This window comes from Tachysurus vachellii, chromosome 18 (genome assembly GCF_030014155.1).
Source record: "Tachysurus vachellii isolate PV-2020 chromosome 18, HZAU_Pvac_v1, whole genome shotgun sequence".
Taxonomy (NCBI): domain Eukaryota; kingdom Metazoa; phylum Chordata; class Actinopteri; order Siluriformes; family Bagridae; genus Tachysurus; species Tachysurus vachellii.
In genome coordinates, this window is record NC_083477.1 from 7427879 (window position 1) to 7446021 (window position 18143).

At 38.5% G+C, this 18143-nt stretch overlaps 1 protein-coding gene across 1 annotated transcript in view; it reads right to left on the reverse strand.

The window, feature by feature from the left end:
- The window catches only part of fam20ca (FAM20C golgi associated secretory pathway kinase a), a 49143-nt gene extending 34707 nt beyond the window's left edge, over positions 1–14436 (reverse strand). The window contains exons 1-3 of the mRNA XM_060893008.1: positions 13284–14436; positions 10798–10976; positions 6856–6934 (exon numbers count right to left, since the gene is read on the reverse strand). Coding sequence (XP_060748991.1) covers positions 6856–6934; positions 10798–10976; positions 13284–13861 — 836 coding nt within the window. The 5' untranslated portion in view covers positions 13862–14436. The remainder of the gene's footprint in view (positions 1–6855; positions 6935–10797; positions 10977–13283) is intronic.
- Between the last annotated feature and the right edge of the window lie 3707 nt (positions 14437–18143).

The following is an 18143-nucleotide window of genomic DNA, read 5'->3' on the forward strand; positions in this document are numbered from 1 at the left end:
ACTTTGTCCCAGTCAGTAATCGTTCTGTTTCTCTGTAACATGACCAGCTGTATTTATTTGGCTGATTAACGTCAGACAGCGAGAGGCTCTTTATACCTGCTGTAACATAATACAACCATTAAATGTAACTCTTAACTGTTAAAACGATAAGACATCTCATTCTTTAATTCGTTAAGAAAGTAATTGTTAGAACTTACATTACCATGTACGGCATGTGGAAGACGCCTTTATCCAGAGCGACTTACATTTCATCACATTTTTAATACAACTGAGCAATTGATGGTTAAGGGCCTTGCTCAAAGGCCCAGCAGTGGCAGTTTGGTGGACCTGGGATTCAAGCTCACAACCTTCATACCAAAACCAATAGGATACCACATCCTCTTTTGCTGCAGAATAAAACACTTTGAGATGTTATTAAAAAATAATTCACCTGCACGGGTTAATTTCCCGCTGATTCCTATCATGCAGACCCATCATTATTTATTTACCATTAACAACAGGTTGATTCCTTAAATATCTGCAGATACCAAACAGAGAAGTATGTGATACTTTGAGAAGTCATTTTGCTTATTATTTAAAATGATGGAATCTTAGCTAATGGAGTTTGATGGTAAATTAAATATAGCACAGATCCCCATGGAAACCCATCAAAGTCAGGAACAGCCTGGCTTCCCAAAGGTTAGAAAGTGCATGAAGAGGCAGTATAGTTTTCCCTCAGTGTTTTGCCAGGCTTGTAAGCAGAATGGATACGGCGAGTTCATCCTAAATCTCTGCAACTGGATTTGATTGTACGCTCAGCCAAGGCTATAATCCCTGCACAGAGTGGTTTGAAGTCAGATGCCTGTTTAACGGCTAGTATCGTCGCCTCTCAAGAGAAACACACCAGAGAACTCACTGCTCACAACACATGTACCACACAGCTTAAATGGATGTTCATCTCTCTCTCTCTCTCTCTCTCTCTCTCTACCTTACACACGCACATGCACACGCACACACACACACACACACACACACACACACGCACACACACACACACCAAGATAAATCATAGCAAAACTTTTTCCACCCTCAATGTGAAATATCCAGTGAATTAAATAAGAAAGTGAAAAACAATCTGAAATATTTTTTAGAAAATAATAAGAAAATGTGCACAGACTTGAGGACGGGGATTGCGGATGTGTCTCAGTTCAGGATGAACCAATTACATGCACGTCTCATGTACAAGAGGAATCATCATGCAGGAGATCACTGTTTTTAATGACATAGCAGGTACTCACAATATAATGGCTCTACATAATGGCTCCTAGAAAAAAGAATGGGAAAATAAATCCAAGGAGTCAAGATGTAGTTAAAGGGTGTGTATACTTATGCAAGAAGATTATTTATTTATTTATTTATTTATTTATTTATTTATTTATTTATTTCCACAAGTTTCTGATTTTTTTTTTTTTTAAACTTAAATTATTTTTACCCATCGTAATTACATATTCAGAATATAGACTGTAGTGTGCCTTCCTGTTGGGAAATATACACAAAAGATGAGTTGCATATGTCACTTTAGTGGTTTCATTCCACTGCACAATTAAAAGGCTTTGAATTCTGAAAGACAAACAGGTTTTGACAGGCGTATAATGGATGCCTGCATTTTGTAAGAGCCTCACATTCATTACCAATATAAGGATGGATTTCTTTAGCATATCTAAAGTCCCTTTCATTTATCATATGTCAAATGTGCAGATGCTTCAGCATCACATAGTGACATAGAGACTCTAGCGTGACACTCTGCTGAAACGGACGTAGTTAAGCTTCCTGGCCCTCTAGTGAGCACTGACTCATGGGTGAATATTTTTGAGCTCATGGAGGGAGTGGGATTGTTACATGGAGCTGATGCAATACCAGACAACAGTTTTTCAATTCAGAACATTTTTCTAAAAGTTATAATTCTGGGAATTGTTGGTTCCCAAAATGTTCAGATGTTCTGGGTATTTTTACATGTCCTTTATTGTGATTTATTTTACATGTCCTTTTACATGTGATTTATTCACACTACAAATGTCAACCCACTTCTGTATCTGGATTGAGTAATTGGATCCCAATGTGTCTTTGGGAAACACTGGACCCTGTTCATATCGGTGTTCCAGCGATGTCTACTTGTGTGACTTGTGTGACTGGATCACACACGATACGTGTTAATGCCGGGTATCACATAGCCTTTGTTCTGCTCCAAAAAAATGTAACTGGACAAACGGCATTCTACAAGAGCTGTTACTTAGTACAACAGCCCTGGTACATTTCACTGTTTGTATAATTTCACTTTTCTGTCTTTTCTACATGCAATTCTAATACTAGCAATAACTCCGTAACTACACTTACTACTATGTTGTCTGTCAGTCTGAGCGTTGTATGGCAAAATGCAACACTATATCTTATAGTTTTATTTATATTTAAAAATCTATATTTATATCCAACTATATCTGATCATTTGGTGTTTAAGATGACTCAATATTTATTCCAGTTTCTATAACTTATAATATCACACTCAAATGATGATGTTTTACTGGATAACAGCAGTTATTTTGCTAATAATCAGTATGTGAGCATGTGAGTTCATGTGACATTGCTTCCTTTGAACAGTGCTGGTCTGCTATTTTTGGAAAATTACAATCTAAATGTCTCAGAACCAGCTGAATATTTATTACTGATTGTCGATAATCGCTTTATCTCGGATGTGAAGGATCATAGGAAGTACTTGTGGTTCAGAAGAAAGTAAAGAGCATGCTTTAACAGAGGTGGGAGTAAGTCACGCATGTGCAAGTCACAAGTAAGTCTCAAGTCATGAATGTCAAGTCAAAGTCAAGTCGAGTCTTTTTTAATATTTGTCAAGCAAGTCTCAAGTCTCAAATTTGCGATTTAAGTCTGACTCGAGTCAAGTCATATGACTCGAGTCCCCCATCTCTGTGCTTTAAGTATGAAATCCAGAAAGAAAGAAATCCAGCAGCAATTAAAAGCAAAATGATCCAATTCTGAGAAATATCAGATCAAATGTTGGGAAATCCAAGATTAATTCTTTGCGCTGTGATTATTTTATTTATTTATTTTTTATTTTATAGATAAAACTTTTTCAGTTTAAAGTGCTGTAAGATCATCAGCTTCTGAATAATATTAGACAGTGTAATAAACACTCAAATGCACAAATACTTTCTTGCACATTAATCTGATATATATGTGTGCAAACGTGGCACTGCACCATTATAGGGTGGTTTATCTCTTCTATTCCTCACATTGAGGGGTCTCCTGCAGTAGCGGACATTACTTCGCTCTCTACATCCCTGCAGGCAGATTTGCATCCAGCTCAAAGCAACAGCACATCAAAAGAGGCTTTGATGCGCCGTGCGGCTGCACTGGAGCAGACAGAGAGAAAGAGAGGGAAGCTACAACACTATCAGCCTGGATTCTGACAGTTATTTGACTTCTTTTAAGGCCTAACAAAATCTATAGCTTGCACTGAGCAGAAGAAAGAAAGATGAGTGTAAAGCTTGGATGGGGGAAATACCTGTGGACCTCGTTCATTCATATCAACAAAGCAATGTGGGTAGTGTGAAAAGCTTGATAGTGTGAACATGCAGAATGGAACTAAGCCCAAAGCCCAAAGCCCAAAAGATTAAACTGCTAAAGCCATGTTTCCCTTTAAAAGCTTTGCCAGATTTTGCTGGCTGGCAGAATTTGTTTACTTCACAAACGCTGCTTACTTCACTTATGAGGTGTAATGACTCTACTATGCAAAATATGCCTCAACAAATATGCTTATCTTTAGGCACGAATCATATTTAATTATTGTTTTCATTACGTTCACACTGGCAAAGTAAAGACATACTATTTCAGGTAAAAATGTCTGTAATTAAATATTCCAATTAAAAAATATTACCTAATGGTTATTAGGTTATTAGTTAGGCCACATCTGTTCTGCAGTTTCTGCTTCTGTGTATTTGGAGCATCTGAAGCATTGAAGTTGAAGTTATTTACACAGTATGTTGCACTGTGCATGACTGACTTGGTAATAAGCTTACCTTTTGGATCAGATTAAATCTCGGGCTGTAACGCCCCCGTTCCAGCTCCTGCATCATCGCTGCATCAGTTTACTTCTATAAACTTTTTCTGCAAAACTGCTCTGTAGCATCAGACATTTACTCTGCACTCTGTACCACCAGCCTATATTTCCATTAACTAATTTTCCACCCCAAATATTCCATGTGTCATAGTAATGTTATTTGTTATTTCTGTCATAGTCTGTGCATCACTATGTTCAATTATCTTAGTTATATTCAACACCTTCAGATAGTTTAAGTCAGAGGTTCCCAAACTTTGTACAGACAGGACCTACTGCAACTGGCGAATAATTCCCTCCTCTGAAACATAATCCAACTATTAAAATATTATTCTCATTATTTAAATAACATATTGTGCAATAATGTTTTGGCTCTTTATTGCGGCGACAGAGAGTTAGGTCCAGCTTGACTGCTTGATCTTGAGTTATTGTGGTTTGGATTAAATCGAGTCTATACCAAAATCACGCTGACTTACTGTATTAGTTCCTCAGGAGCTTTTGGCTGCTTAATTCCACTCAACTACAAACTGATGTAGAAAGGACATTATTTACATTGACATTATTTCCTCTCCAGTGTCAGGATGAGTCTGGTTCCTCAAATGAGTCTCAAATGAGGATGAGTCTGGTTCCTCTCAAGGTGTCTTCCTCATACTGTATCATCTCAGTTTATCCTCACCACATTCACCTCAGGCTTGTCATTAGGGAAAATTGTTAGAGATAAATAGTATCTTCATTTGAAACTTGAAACTTTTATTTTGTTTATTTCCATACATCTGTAAAGCTGCTTTAATACAATGTGAATTGGGAATATAGCGCTATATATCGAATAAAATTTGGCTCAAATATAGAATATATTGAATATAGAACTTGGCTCAAATGAACGTAATAGCTTTGATATATCTATGAGCTCTGATTTCCACCAACTGCGATCCACACTCGCCTAACCTGAGGTATTACTCTCTTACTTCTCCTGCTACTAACGCTACTATTATTATTACTACCACACTTATTATTATCGTGTAATCCTGTTTCATTACAGTGTTCTAATGTCTCCTTGTGCAACTGAAGGGATGTGGTAGCTCAGTGGTTAAGGAGTTGGCCTACTGTTCGTGCCACCAATCCCCAGGCCACCAAGCTGCCACTCCAGGGCCAATGAGCAAGGTTCTTAACCCTCAATCGCTCAGCTTTATAAATGAGATAAATGTAAGTTGTGCTGGATAAAGGCATCCGCCATATGCCGTAAATGTAACTTTATTTACGGGTTAAATTTCTTTCCACCTTATCCTATGGGGTATTTGTAGAAAATTTTATGAAAAAGGGGAAAAAAAAGACATATTACAGCTCAAGAGGCATCAGGATACAACACTTACATGGTTAGATAATGGTAAGATTTTTGTCATTTTTTTTTTAGATTGGTGCTTTGGAACCTGAAATGTAATTTAATTAAAATTGTTAAAGTAATTAGAAAAACAGCGGTTTTCATCAGCTTTTCTATGCCACAGAATGTTAGAAAACACAAAGCATCGATGGTCCAATTCCTTTGATGAGGTGCAATCAAATAAAATGGGCTTGACAGTCTCTGGGCAAAGGAAATCAAGCATCCGTGTGCAATTATTTGATCAAGAGAGAAAAAGGTGGCAGCTCGGTCTCAGCTGTGGGAGTCTTGAATCATTCAGCATGGGTTTTTTGCCGCTACTGCTTCTGTAGCAAACATTCCCAAGAGCTCTTGATGGCTCCACTGTCGTTTTAATTAACATGTAGGCCTGATGATGTTAATTAAAAACAAACTGATCATTACCCACCAGGAAATATTATACATACGCTACAGCAGATCTAAACACTGTCAGCTCAAATGGCTTTGTGAGACATGAGGAGATTTTATTTTTTACTATAGTTAGCACAATTGGGATGTAGGTTTTATTATTAGATTCCTGGAACAGTATGACATAAATGCTGAGAAAACAGACATCATGTGTCACTCACATTAGGCGAACATGGCAGATAAACACGCTACGCTACAAACCCTGTGACTGGAGCGGTCATATATAAAGTTGCCGACACAGCACTAGAGAGACGCAAGCTCGTAGTCTTCAATCATTACACAACCTTCGTACACATCATCTCGACTACCCTGCAGCCTTAACGCAGCCATCATGTTAACCGCACTCTCTGTGTTTGGTTGCCAACTTGATAGGAGAATAATTGAACTCCCAATCTGAATGGTTATGAATATGCAGTGCTTTTCATGAAAGCACTGCATAACCCAGTGACATAATGTCCAGCTGTGAGTTTTCTTCACTTTGGCTGAGAACATATTCTTTAATAAAAAAAAAATATATGGTTGCAATAACTCTAATTGGATGAATTTTGTGTGTGCGGAATTTTTTATTTTCCCTAATTTTCACTTAAATTATTGTTGTAGGCATTAATTAACCGGACGTTCAGGTTGCTTTAATCCAACACTTCGTATTCTATCTATTGCATTACTTTCATATGTTGTGATATGATATATTTTTCATATCTATTCATCACCTATTCAACAGAAGCAGATGCTTGGAGCTTTGCGTATAAACGTACAAATGATCAGGAGGTTTTTACCTTAGGATCAAGCTTAGAGACTTCTTTGTTATTACCTTGTCTACATATAACAGCATATCTTATGAAATATCACTGTGTCTCAGTGAAGAAACCTGCGTCTCCCGTAATCCATATATTATGGATGATAAATCTGAGATTCTTGTGCCACTTACTTCATCGGCTTGAAGAGAGCTTGGCCATAATTCTGAAATGTCATGATGAGTTTCAGCTGAGTGCCACCAGACTTCATAGCTGTGGGAAGAGAGAACCACTTTTTATGTTGGGTCTTTAGTGGGGAGACAGGAAAATTCATCACAGTTTATTTAGTGCACACACACACACACACACACACACACACACACACACACACACACACACACACACAGCCTAATACAGTATTTCCCACACTTAGGTGATTCTTTGGCTCTGTGCCCAGATACTGTATACTGACAAGCACCCAAATATCTTTTCTCTATTTAAACAAAAAAAAAAGTATTAATGAATCCATTCTGAGAAAACCCAACACGGCACAGCGGTAAGAGCTCCATGCTTTTCTCACTTTCCAGCTATAGTAATGCATATGACCCTGGCCAACCATCACTTACAAAATCACCAGACTTAATAATGCTGTAAACTTAAAAGCGGACAATTCTTTTCTTTTTTTAACACACAAAGCTTCTTTCTTCTCGTTCAGCTACTTGTTATAAACCGCTTTATTGTAGACAATGTATGCAACAGGACAGGAAATACGCTTAATTCAAATCGATAGCAATGTCTCGTAGCAGAAGATATACGGCGTCACACAGAACTGTCTTTCTGCCACCTCAGACTATTTCTGTGGAACTGAGTGGTGCTCAGATGATTAGTGAGGAGCCGAATGCAGCTCGCTTTGCTCTTTATCAGAAACTGAAAACATCTATAAAGCTGATGATACGTTTCCAATTTTGCTTTCATCACTGGTTTGCTATATTAATAAGTGGATATTTAGAATTTCCCCCAGAATATATCATAGTGCTATGATTTCCGGTTGCACTATAGCATAAGGAAGCGTCGCCTCTTCAGCTAAATAAATAAATGAAAGAAATAGTATTCATAAAGTAAATATTCCATTTATGTTAATGCAAGAGGAAATAGTGATATATTAGTTGAGTACAGTCAGATATGAGAGCCCAGCTGAGAGGCAATGCTGATGCTGGTGATGATGCTGGTGATGAGGAGACTATGGCTATAAATAAAATGCTCTTTATAAGTGTCACAATTTATTGATTTCTCATTTTCTATCATAATATAACTGTAAAATCATACCGCCTCCCTGCAAGCACTCCCAGAACCACCCCTGCCTCACGTCTACCTCTGCCTTCATGCCATCCCTCTGCCTCTGCATCTAATCTGCATCTTTGCCTTCCTGTCTTCCTCCTGTGTCTCATTCTCCTCCTGCCTTCCCGTCTTCCTCCTGCCTCAAAATCTCCCCCTGCCTTCTCATCTTCCTCCTGCCTCTCTGTTTATCTCCCTGGCAAATAAACTGTATAATACCAGACACAAATAAATGACAAGCGTTTATAAATTCTGTTTATAAAAAGTCTAATGAAGACTAGTGATAAACGCTATAAATGTAGAACAGTGTAAAGCAACACTGTTATCGGATATGTGCAGCTCAGTTCCTGTGAGGTGACTGAAAAGGTGTCAGAGATCTTGTTAAAAGGAGATTTGCTGATTGTAGGATCGTAGGTGGTGAGATGTATAGCGATACACAAAGAACACAATCTGTGTGATAGAACGGATATAGACCAGTCAACTGAGGATACATGAACTTGTGAAACCAAAATCAAGAAAACACCATACAAAGGCAACACCACAGCTAACAAAACCCAAGCATAAAATAGAATAAATCTTAATTTAACTTAAAAAAATAAATATTTGTCACAAAACCCCTAATGTTTATGGTTGGAGGGGATAGCATAAATGATAAAACATGCACTATTGAAAGAGTTATTTAATTGTGATTTACAGTAATATTACAAAATATGACATTTTTATTACTGAAATGATGGGAAAAAAATAAAACAATAAAAATAAATAGCTTGTCTGCCCAAATAGGGAGATAAAATGCTACGTAATTAAAAAAATATATTATAAATAACAATTGCCTGCATAATGACATATTAAATACGAACATCCAACTAAATCCACCTTGAGGTAGCGTGTGGGATTAAAAAACCAGCGCACACCTCTAATTTCCTGTTCGCGTTAATACTCTTTCTGTGGATTATTGTTTCTGACTGCTCTTTGTGTTTGCCATTTCTATTTAAGTGGTTTTTTTTAAGTGATTGCCCTTTGTAAACTGTTTATTGTTTATTTATCCGGCGACTGTTAGCTCTATTGGTCGCTTGTTTTTGGCTCAAGTACCTAACGCCTTATTATTTGCTCCTGGCCTGTCTTTGTGGCTTGTTATCATTGACCTGCATGCATTCACCTTGTCTGCCTGGATTCTGACCCCTTCTATAAACGCTGACAGTGATTCTAGAGACCCATTAATAAATCTCTGTGGGTATGTACACACCTCTCATGTGAGTCTTCTGTGTTACACAAAGCTTTTATGGCACATACTGTTCCCGATTATCTGTCAAAATACACGGACAACATGTTTTTTTCTAAATGCATTTTATGTCAGCTTTAATGGCTTGGCAGATTTAATGGCCTGGCTTTCAGCAGCTTTGCTTATCTTTCATTGTGTGCTTAACTGTGTGCTTCAAATAAAGCCAAGCAATCAATTCTATATACTGTACACAGCTGTAAAAGCATCCTTTAGCATGCTCACAACAAGGGCTTCACAGAGGGTCCAAACCCAGGGCAAATGCCCTGTATCTTTCTTTAGATCTTTAACTAAAATGTTTAATATCTGTATTTACTGGTGGTGGCATGAGAACCATTTTCTTGTCCAAAAAACAATATTGATAATGAAATTAGCCAATATTGAGCCTCATATGAATTGTTAAATATTTTCAATTCTATTCTCTTCTAATTAGATTAGATTTCGATTTTTTGAAAGAGCATATTAACCCCCCAATCCCCCCACCCCCAATAAAAAAAGAGGAAAAAAAAAGAAAATAGCATGCAAAAAAAAAAAAAAAAAAAATCTATTACAGTCTTTTCCATTTCTTACAGTAACTGGATTCAATTTGTTCTTTTTTCTTCAATATCCAATTGAAATGTTTTACTGCTGATCTCGGCCTGATAAAGCTCCAGGGTATCGGATAGGTGCCATCAGCAATTTTTACAGTTTATGGTGTTAAATGACTGATGCAAGTTTGACCATCACACAATATATTTAGTTAACAGAAGTTACAGTATAATGTTATAACTCCCGGCTCCAAAGTGTTTACCTACTGCTTCTGAATTAACAAATCTGACTTTGGTCTGATGGACCTCCATGTCTTTCAGGACATGTTCCATGTATAAGATATGGATCAACTGCAAGCCTGACCAGGAAGACATGAATTAATATATAAGGAAATGCCTTTGACCAGACTCATCTGTGTTGTAACAGGGACACAGTGTTTACCAGCACCACTCCCAGATCAGCCAAAACCTCAGACACTAAGTTATAGTGCAAGGTTTAAAATCCCTGAGCTTGGGACAGTTTTACTGGAGTGTCAAAGTGTTGATGGCCGTGATTGATGTATGCTGTGCTGTAAACAACAAGCCACATCAGCATCCATGCTGCAGCAGGGTTAAGAGGGAGCACTGATAGATGGACAGAGATTGGACTAGCATTCAGCTCAGCAGATGGCTTTTATGTAGAAACTGTACTCACTGACTGCTGTAAGCATGAATCCATCCAGCCATCCCTGTGTGTAAATTAGGGATGTAATGCAATGCCACTATCATTACTGTATCTGTTTAGTGCTCCAAGTATCTGGTCTTGGATATTAAAGTGGGCATGGCCTGTACAGAAACCTTTTTTTTTTGGGCTTCCTATACATATCTGTATTTGTATTTTTCAGAACACATCATTTGTTTATTCCAAATAATGCATTCATATGCAGTTACATCCATAGTGCACATGTGCATGTGTATGTATATGTATAAACATTTTCCTCTTAATCTGAGCTCACCTACGCTTGTGATCTTCTGGGACTGCAGGTCTTTGAGCAGAGACTCAAGTACAGGGTTGTGTCTGGAGTAAAGCTCATAGCGGTTAATCCCAATGTGGAAGCGAAGCCAGTTGGGGTACGACTCAGCAGTGGCCTCCCCGGTCGGGTTGTACTCCTCTTCTTCATTTCCTTCATGGTGCCTGGGAACAAAGAAAAGCACAGAACATCAGACAATCGGACATAATACGATAATGCCAGTCTGATATTCAAATACAGTAGAGAAGCTGAGTACATATTTAAATACCAGGCAATGTAATAGTCAGTTTTGCTCAAACACAAGTCTCAAGCAAACATTTCACTCATACTATGAGTAACTTACTGTACTGATTTTTTTTTAACTAATGTTATTCCTTTAAAATTGTTGCTCATTTATAATAGATAGAGCATGCAAAATATAGGAAATTTATGTTGTCTAACATTTAAGTTTACATTTTAAGTATAAAATGAAGCATAGAAGCAAATACAATAAAGCTAAAATTCTACACCTAGGTATTAATCTTAAATACTTCATTAAACTTTGTACTGATTATTAATATGTGTCAAAGCTACTATGAGTACATAAATAAATAGATAAATTAGATATTAAATTAAATAAAAGATTAATAAATCATTAAATAGGTCCAAATCTAAGACCAACTCTCTCAAGCTGAAGTCTTAAATCAGACTAAAGCGTTACATCAGTACAAAACTACATCTAGGTTCAACTTCTTAAGAAAGTCAGTATTGCCAAAGTCAGTATTTTTTTCAGTTAAATGGTCCATCTGCTGCGTCACCACCCTGTAATAATTAGCTTCAATTTCTATATTTCAGCTTCCCACTGCAGTGCATCATCACAATGATCTCTGACTGCGGTTTCCTGCTTCTGTAGATTAATGAGGACATTACAAGTGAGCATTTAATAGCAGACAAATTTAGAATTTCAGATAGGAACTTTGTTTCGCCATACAGTAGTTAGTCTGGATAGCAGGCAGTCATTTCTCACCCAGCTTCGTATCTGATCATGCTGTTCAGCTTAATTCTGTCTTTATAGCTAGACCCTTTTCGCAGTAAATAACCATTTGGGAATAAAACCTATGTCCCATCTGAGAGTTCAGCGGCTATAGCAGAGAAAAACATGATATGTTTAAGGGACCAGATTCACAGCCACATCTGCATGTAACGAGTTCAGTTTTTTTGTCATGAAGGGTATAATGACATACTTTCTCAGATGGCAAATCGTGTAAGGTCAAAGCTATTGACAGAGAAAAAAATTGAATAAATGCTGATCCATGTGTGAAATACCTAGCACCTGAGGTTCTGAATGCTTTGAATATTATACAGTTTTAGAGTTTGGGCCTCATCTTTATGCTTTCATAACAAAGTTGGGTAATCTGATCAGCAAAGCAGTGACTAAGTGGATCATATTGCTTCAGGTGAATGTGCTCTTCATTCATCATTTTGTCCTTGCCATAATAAGCAATGACACTGACTGCTACAGCTTTTAGGGGTCAGAGGATCATGTTCTGGAAAAAATACAGATATAAAAAATAAATTTATGGAGTATATAGATAGCGTTCAAACATATTATAGTGCCCAGCTATTAACTTATGATGAATAATTATGTTAAATTCCTGGCACAATCAAATCTGAGCACAAAACCATGGGAGGTGATGTAGAGAAGAAAGGACGGATAAAGTAAACATAAGCACATAAAAATAAAACCAACAGCTTGCATGCTGAGATGATGAAAGTAAAAAAAATCAAGGAAAGCAATGATTCATCGCTCATGACCAAGTTTTGCTTTAAGTGTCCTATGATTTCCACTTACTGTGATACTGTTTCATGGCATTTTTACACACAGGAAAGCAAGATACTGTAGAAATATATTTTCATCCATGTTCAAGATGTTCATCTGTACATTTTACCATGAAATGTGCATCTGGTGTACTTTTTAAAGCTTTATTCTAAACTAGTTAGCATTTAAAGGCACGCTATATACACATTCTCGGGTACAAGGTCCATTTTAATGGTATAAATAAAATATCCTTGAAGGTATCACACCAGTGACAAACAAAAGTACAGTTTATCACCTTTTTCCTACAAGCGCATGGTTAATATAGCATTACTCTGTCTTACAAGAGTAGTCTTTAATGTCTGGATCTCTAGATAGTTTAACATAGCTTTAATAATGTTAAGATACAATGATGTTCTCTAATGTGTAAAATAACTTTGTCTATATCATCCCAGTGAGAATAAAATCCCATTTTAAGGTCAGAGTGTTTCCTATGTACTGTATGGAAGGCAGATGGTGGGCATAGATTTTACGCGTGAGGTGACCAACCCTAGAAACCTGAGAGTGTGTGTAAAGAATGTAGGTTATACTATTAGAATTCACTTAAAGTAAATAGAAAAAGTCCTTTTGTGATGAGGAATATCACCGATCGTGATTCCTTGATTGGTTACTTTACCATTCTTGGTTTCCAGTGGCTTTGGAATAAATCCGCATGTCGGTATTGACGTTAAACAGCGTGTCGTCGTCGGTGAGCGGTGGCAGCTCACTTTTATACAGCGGGTGTTGGTAGAGAGCTGCGAGTCTGGAGGCTCCTCTGTTAGACTGCCTGATTCCACTCGCCGCGTCCTTCATCAGACTCCTCTGGCTCACGGAATCCGCCGCGCGCTGCTTCACTCCTCGGATCAGATCCGTTTTGTCACCGGTGGCCGCCGCTTTCTCCAGAGACTGTGAGCTGAGGTTCGAGTTGGGCTCTTGGCTGAAATCTTGTAGAATTCTGAGCGTGTGCTTGTTGGGCCAGCTTGCTTCCGGAGGTGCACCAGATCTCGCGCGCTGCTGCTGCGGCTGCGCCTGCTGCTTTCCCCGGCCGCGAGGCGCCTCGCTCGGCTCGTGTGCGCAAGAACAGCCCGAGTTTCCAGAGTCCGCTCCTGCTGCTCTTTTCTCCAGTTTGGGCAGCAAGTCTATCATGATGTGCATGGTGCAGGCTACGAGAAAAACCATGAGAAGCAACACGCGGAATTTACGGAACAGGATCATTTTGATCTGAACAACACGGCGGCTAGTTTTTAATCAATCCGAGTGCCACAATACCGGTGATCTAAGGATGCTGAAACGAAAACACACGCGGTGCGCCTTGGATACGCATCTGCTTTCATATCAAAGTGTAATCCGCGCTGTTAGGATCTTAGCTCTGGTTCTTCTTTTGCGTCCAGTTCATGTTATTACGCATGAACATGATTTTAGATCAATCAGCGCATCGTCCTGCACACCTAGAGGCAAAATGTTTTAAAGGTGGCGAGCTATAAATCCGGTGCTGCCCTTCATAACACTGAGGAAGAAGAAGAAGAAGAAGAAGAAGAAGAAGAAAAAAAACACAGCAAAGCGTAATAAGGAATAGTATCAGTGCAGCCCGTTTCCACAAGGCATCCTTTTTTATATGCAGTTTATTGCACAAATGTGATGAATCAAATCCGTGCAAATGCATATACAAAAAAAATAAAAAAAAATACACAAGACAAGTCGTATAAGAAGCAAGGAAACAAAATATGAATGAAATGTCGGTCGTGTTTCCGCTCTGCTGTGGCAGGTGTCCGGTGTGTCCGCGCGCTCGTGTCCAGGGTGCTGTCGCTTATTCTGTCGGACTACTGTGTTAAATATGAGCACGGAGCCGTGCTGCCTCGCGCGCGCGTCACAGGGCCCAGATTGGCTGCCAAGACTACGCGCGAGCAGCCGCCGTATCCTCGAAGAAAACCTTTAAATGCCATTTTGAAATATCCAAGTCCACTTCACATGCAAGCGACAAGAGGGCGCTAGTGCACAGAAAGGACGGCCTGTATGCGCACCCCTGTGCACACACATCCTTATACACTGTGCATTATTCCAGGAATAATTGGCTCCTTTGTTTCATGTCTTATATAAGCACAGTAATGAATAAACTGTAGTTTACTCACACCTGAGCTACTGTGAAAAAAAAACTTTAGTGCAAAAGCAAAGATCACCTCAAAAAACACCCAAAAGTGCAGTACACCATAGTAAACTAGACAAAGTCCTTACTGATGGGACAACACTTTGCTTAAACCAAGTCAAAAGGTCTTTAGGCAGTGGACACAATTTTTTAAGGAAAACAACTTGTATGTTTTATTGAGCATCTTGGACAATCTGTAACAGTTCTTCAGGAGACCCTGACTGACTTGTTTCTTTTTTTGCAAGCAAAACCCTGCAGACATCTTTTTTATTTATTTATTTATTTTTTTACAAGTGGTCTGTTATTTAATATGCTGGTTTCTTTACTGACATTTTTACTCACTCAATAATTCAAAAGTCATAATGAAAAACAACTATAACAAGTTGTAGGGAAATAGGGTGCTGTAAGACCTTTGTTCAGCACTGTACTGTATATTATCATACTGATTTCAGAAATATCTATGCCTTTTCATTCATTCATTCATTCATTCAATTATCCATCCATCCATCCATCCATCCAACCATCCATCCATTCATCCATTCATTCATTCATTCATTCATTCATTCATTCATTCATTCAATTATCCGTCCGTCCGTCCGTCCGTCCGTCCGTCCGCCCGTTCATTCATTCATTCATTCATTCATTCATTCATTCATTCATTCAATTATCCATCCATCCATTCATTCATTGGTTCATTCATTCATTCATTTTAAGTAAATGCATTATCCCTGTCATTGTCCTATCTTGAGAGCACTTAAATACACCCCGATGTTCACCAACTTATTTTCAGCTGGAAGAATTTACCATAAGCCACATACTTGCATGTTTTTTTGGTATTTGGGAAGAAACCAGACAATCCAGAGGGAACCCAAGAGAACATGCACAGAAATTCCACACAGACACTAACCCAAGCACAAGAGTCTTCATTTAAACGACTAGCAGTGAAGACACATTACTTTCTATGATAGCTGTACTCCTGTTCGAAGCATGTGAATATATAAGAGCTCTTGCAGAATTGTAATGACCTTGCCTCAAATCTGTGGAAAATCTGTGTGAATTTGAAAAAAGTGCAAGCTCTTCTGAATATTATTTGCTTCATCGTTTCAAAAATCCTTCAGGGACCATTTAATGTCACAATCAGGTCTCTGAACTAATGGATTAACCAATTTTGCATGTATAAACTGTGGTGATTAAAATTCACAGTTCTCTATATGGTAGTTATGTCTATTCTAGCTTCATATAATCAGTATAGAGCATCTTTCTTTGGACGATAACCCCTCATCAGCGATTACACCAGGTCAGACAAAGGCTGGTGTGACACGGATTGTGTTTGTACGTGACAGCGTAACAAGAAAAAAAAACATCTGAATGTCTTCATTTGCATTTTCTTCATCTAATACCAGACGTCTGCTACACCTGCTCAAAAGTTTCTTGTCTGCTGAAAACCTATGTCTACTTTGTTTTACCTGTTTGTTTTAACATTCAATTCAGTGTTATATGTATAGCGCTTTTAACTATGGACACTGTCTCATAGCAGCTTTACAGAACATAATAAACATAGTACAAAAAGTTCAAGATTAATATAAGCTATATTTAAATGTGTTTGTATTTATCCCCAATGAACAAGCCTGATGGGGGCACGGTGGCTTAGTGGTTAGCACGTTCGCCTCACACCTCCAGGGTTGGGGGTTCGAATCCCGCCTCCGCCTTGTGTGTGTGGAGTTTGCATGTTCTCCCCGTGCCTCGGGGGTTTCCTCCGGGTACTCTGGTTTACTCCCCAGTCCAAAGACATGCATGGTAGGTTGATTGGCATCTCTGGAAAATTTTCCGTAGTGTGTGATTGCGTGAGTGAATGAGAATGTGTGTGTCCTGTGATGGGTTGGCACTCTGTCCAGGGTGTATCCTGCCTTAATGTCCGATGACGCCTGAGATAGGCACAGGCTCCCCGTGACCCGAGGTAGTTCGGATAAGCGGCATAAAATTAATGAATGAACAAGCCTGAGGTGACTGTGGCAAGGGAAAAACTCCCTTAATTGGAAAAGGAAGAAACCTTGAGAGGAACCAAACTCAAAGGGGAACTTTGGATCTTCTCAGGATTGGCCTGACCTCACTAAAGGTCTGAAATCTTCATGAAGCAAAGCTGGCACAATCTCTGGATACCTCGGGATGGGTAGGAAAAGAGACGCGAGTATAGAGGAATTAGCATAGCTTAACAATCTATCGCATATAGAGAAAATACTTTATATTAATGAATAATATTTCTTCATTCTCTTGAGAGGTTCAACTATTTCTGGTATTTATTATACTTTAAAATTTAAATATTTCTTGGGGAATTTCAAACATATTAACTTTGAACAAAATTTAATGGAAAAACCATGTCTAATTTCATATTAATTTGTGAATAGACATGGACATTTATACCATATTAATTTTTCATTTGAGTGTTAGATACTGACATGATATAATTTTGCCTTTAAAACTCCCAGGATCTATTAATGGGTCCAGACTCCTCATTATTCTAGCTACATCTCTTTTAAGCTTCACTAAAAAATTCATTGTAGTTCCTGAATAATACACTTTAAGATTAATGACTGTATAATAAACTGAGGGTTAAACTAGATATAATCTGAAATCTAGTGTCATACTTCAAGCTTCATGTACCATGTGGACGTTTATATTAGAAGTGTTCAATTTTCATAGACCTGTTTCTCTATTTACAGCACAGAAAGTGTGTGTGTGTGACACGAGGGTCCTCATTTCTCAGCGCATTAATCTTTACATAATGTGTGTGCACATGTTTTATCACAAAATGTGGGTTTTTATCAAATTAAATGCATTTTTACACAGTTTTAGAAACATGCATATGCAAAGCACTTAGGAGTGAAAAACAAAGCCTCAGAAGTAGCGTGTTTGCTTGATATAGAAACTTGTTAAATTATGGGGCTGGATGTGGAGCTGGGGGGCACGGTGGCTTAGTGGTTAGCACGTTTTCCTCACACCTCCAGGGTTGGGGGTTCGAATCCCGCCTCCGCCTTGTGTGTGTGGAGTTTGCATGTTCTCCCCGTGCCTCGGGGGTTTCCTCCGGGTACTCCGGTTTCCTCCCTGGTCCAAAGACATGCATGGTAGGTTGATTGGCATCTCTGGAAAAATTGTCCGTAGTGTGTGAGTGCGTGAGTGACTGAGTGTGTGTGTGTGCCCTGCGATGGGTTGGCACTCCGTCCAGGGTGTATCCTGCCTTGATGCCCGATGACGCCTGAGATAGGCACAGGCTCCCCGTGACCCGAGGTAGTTCAGATAAGCGGTAGAAAATGAGTGAGTGAGTGAGTGAGTGGATGTGGATGGAGCTAATACATT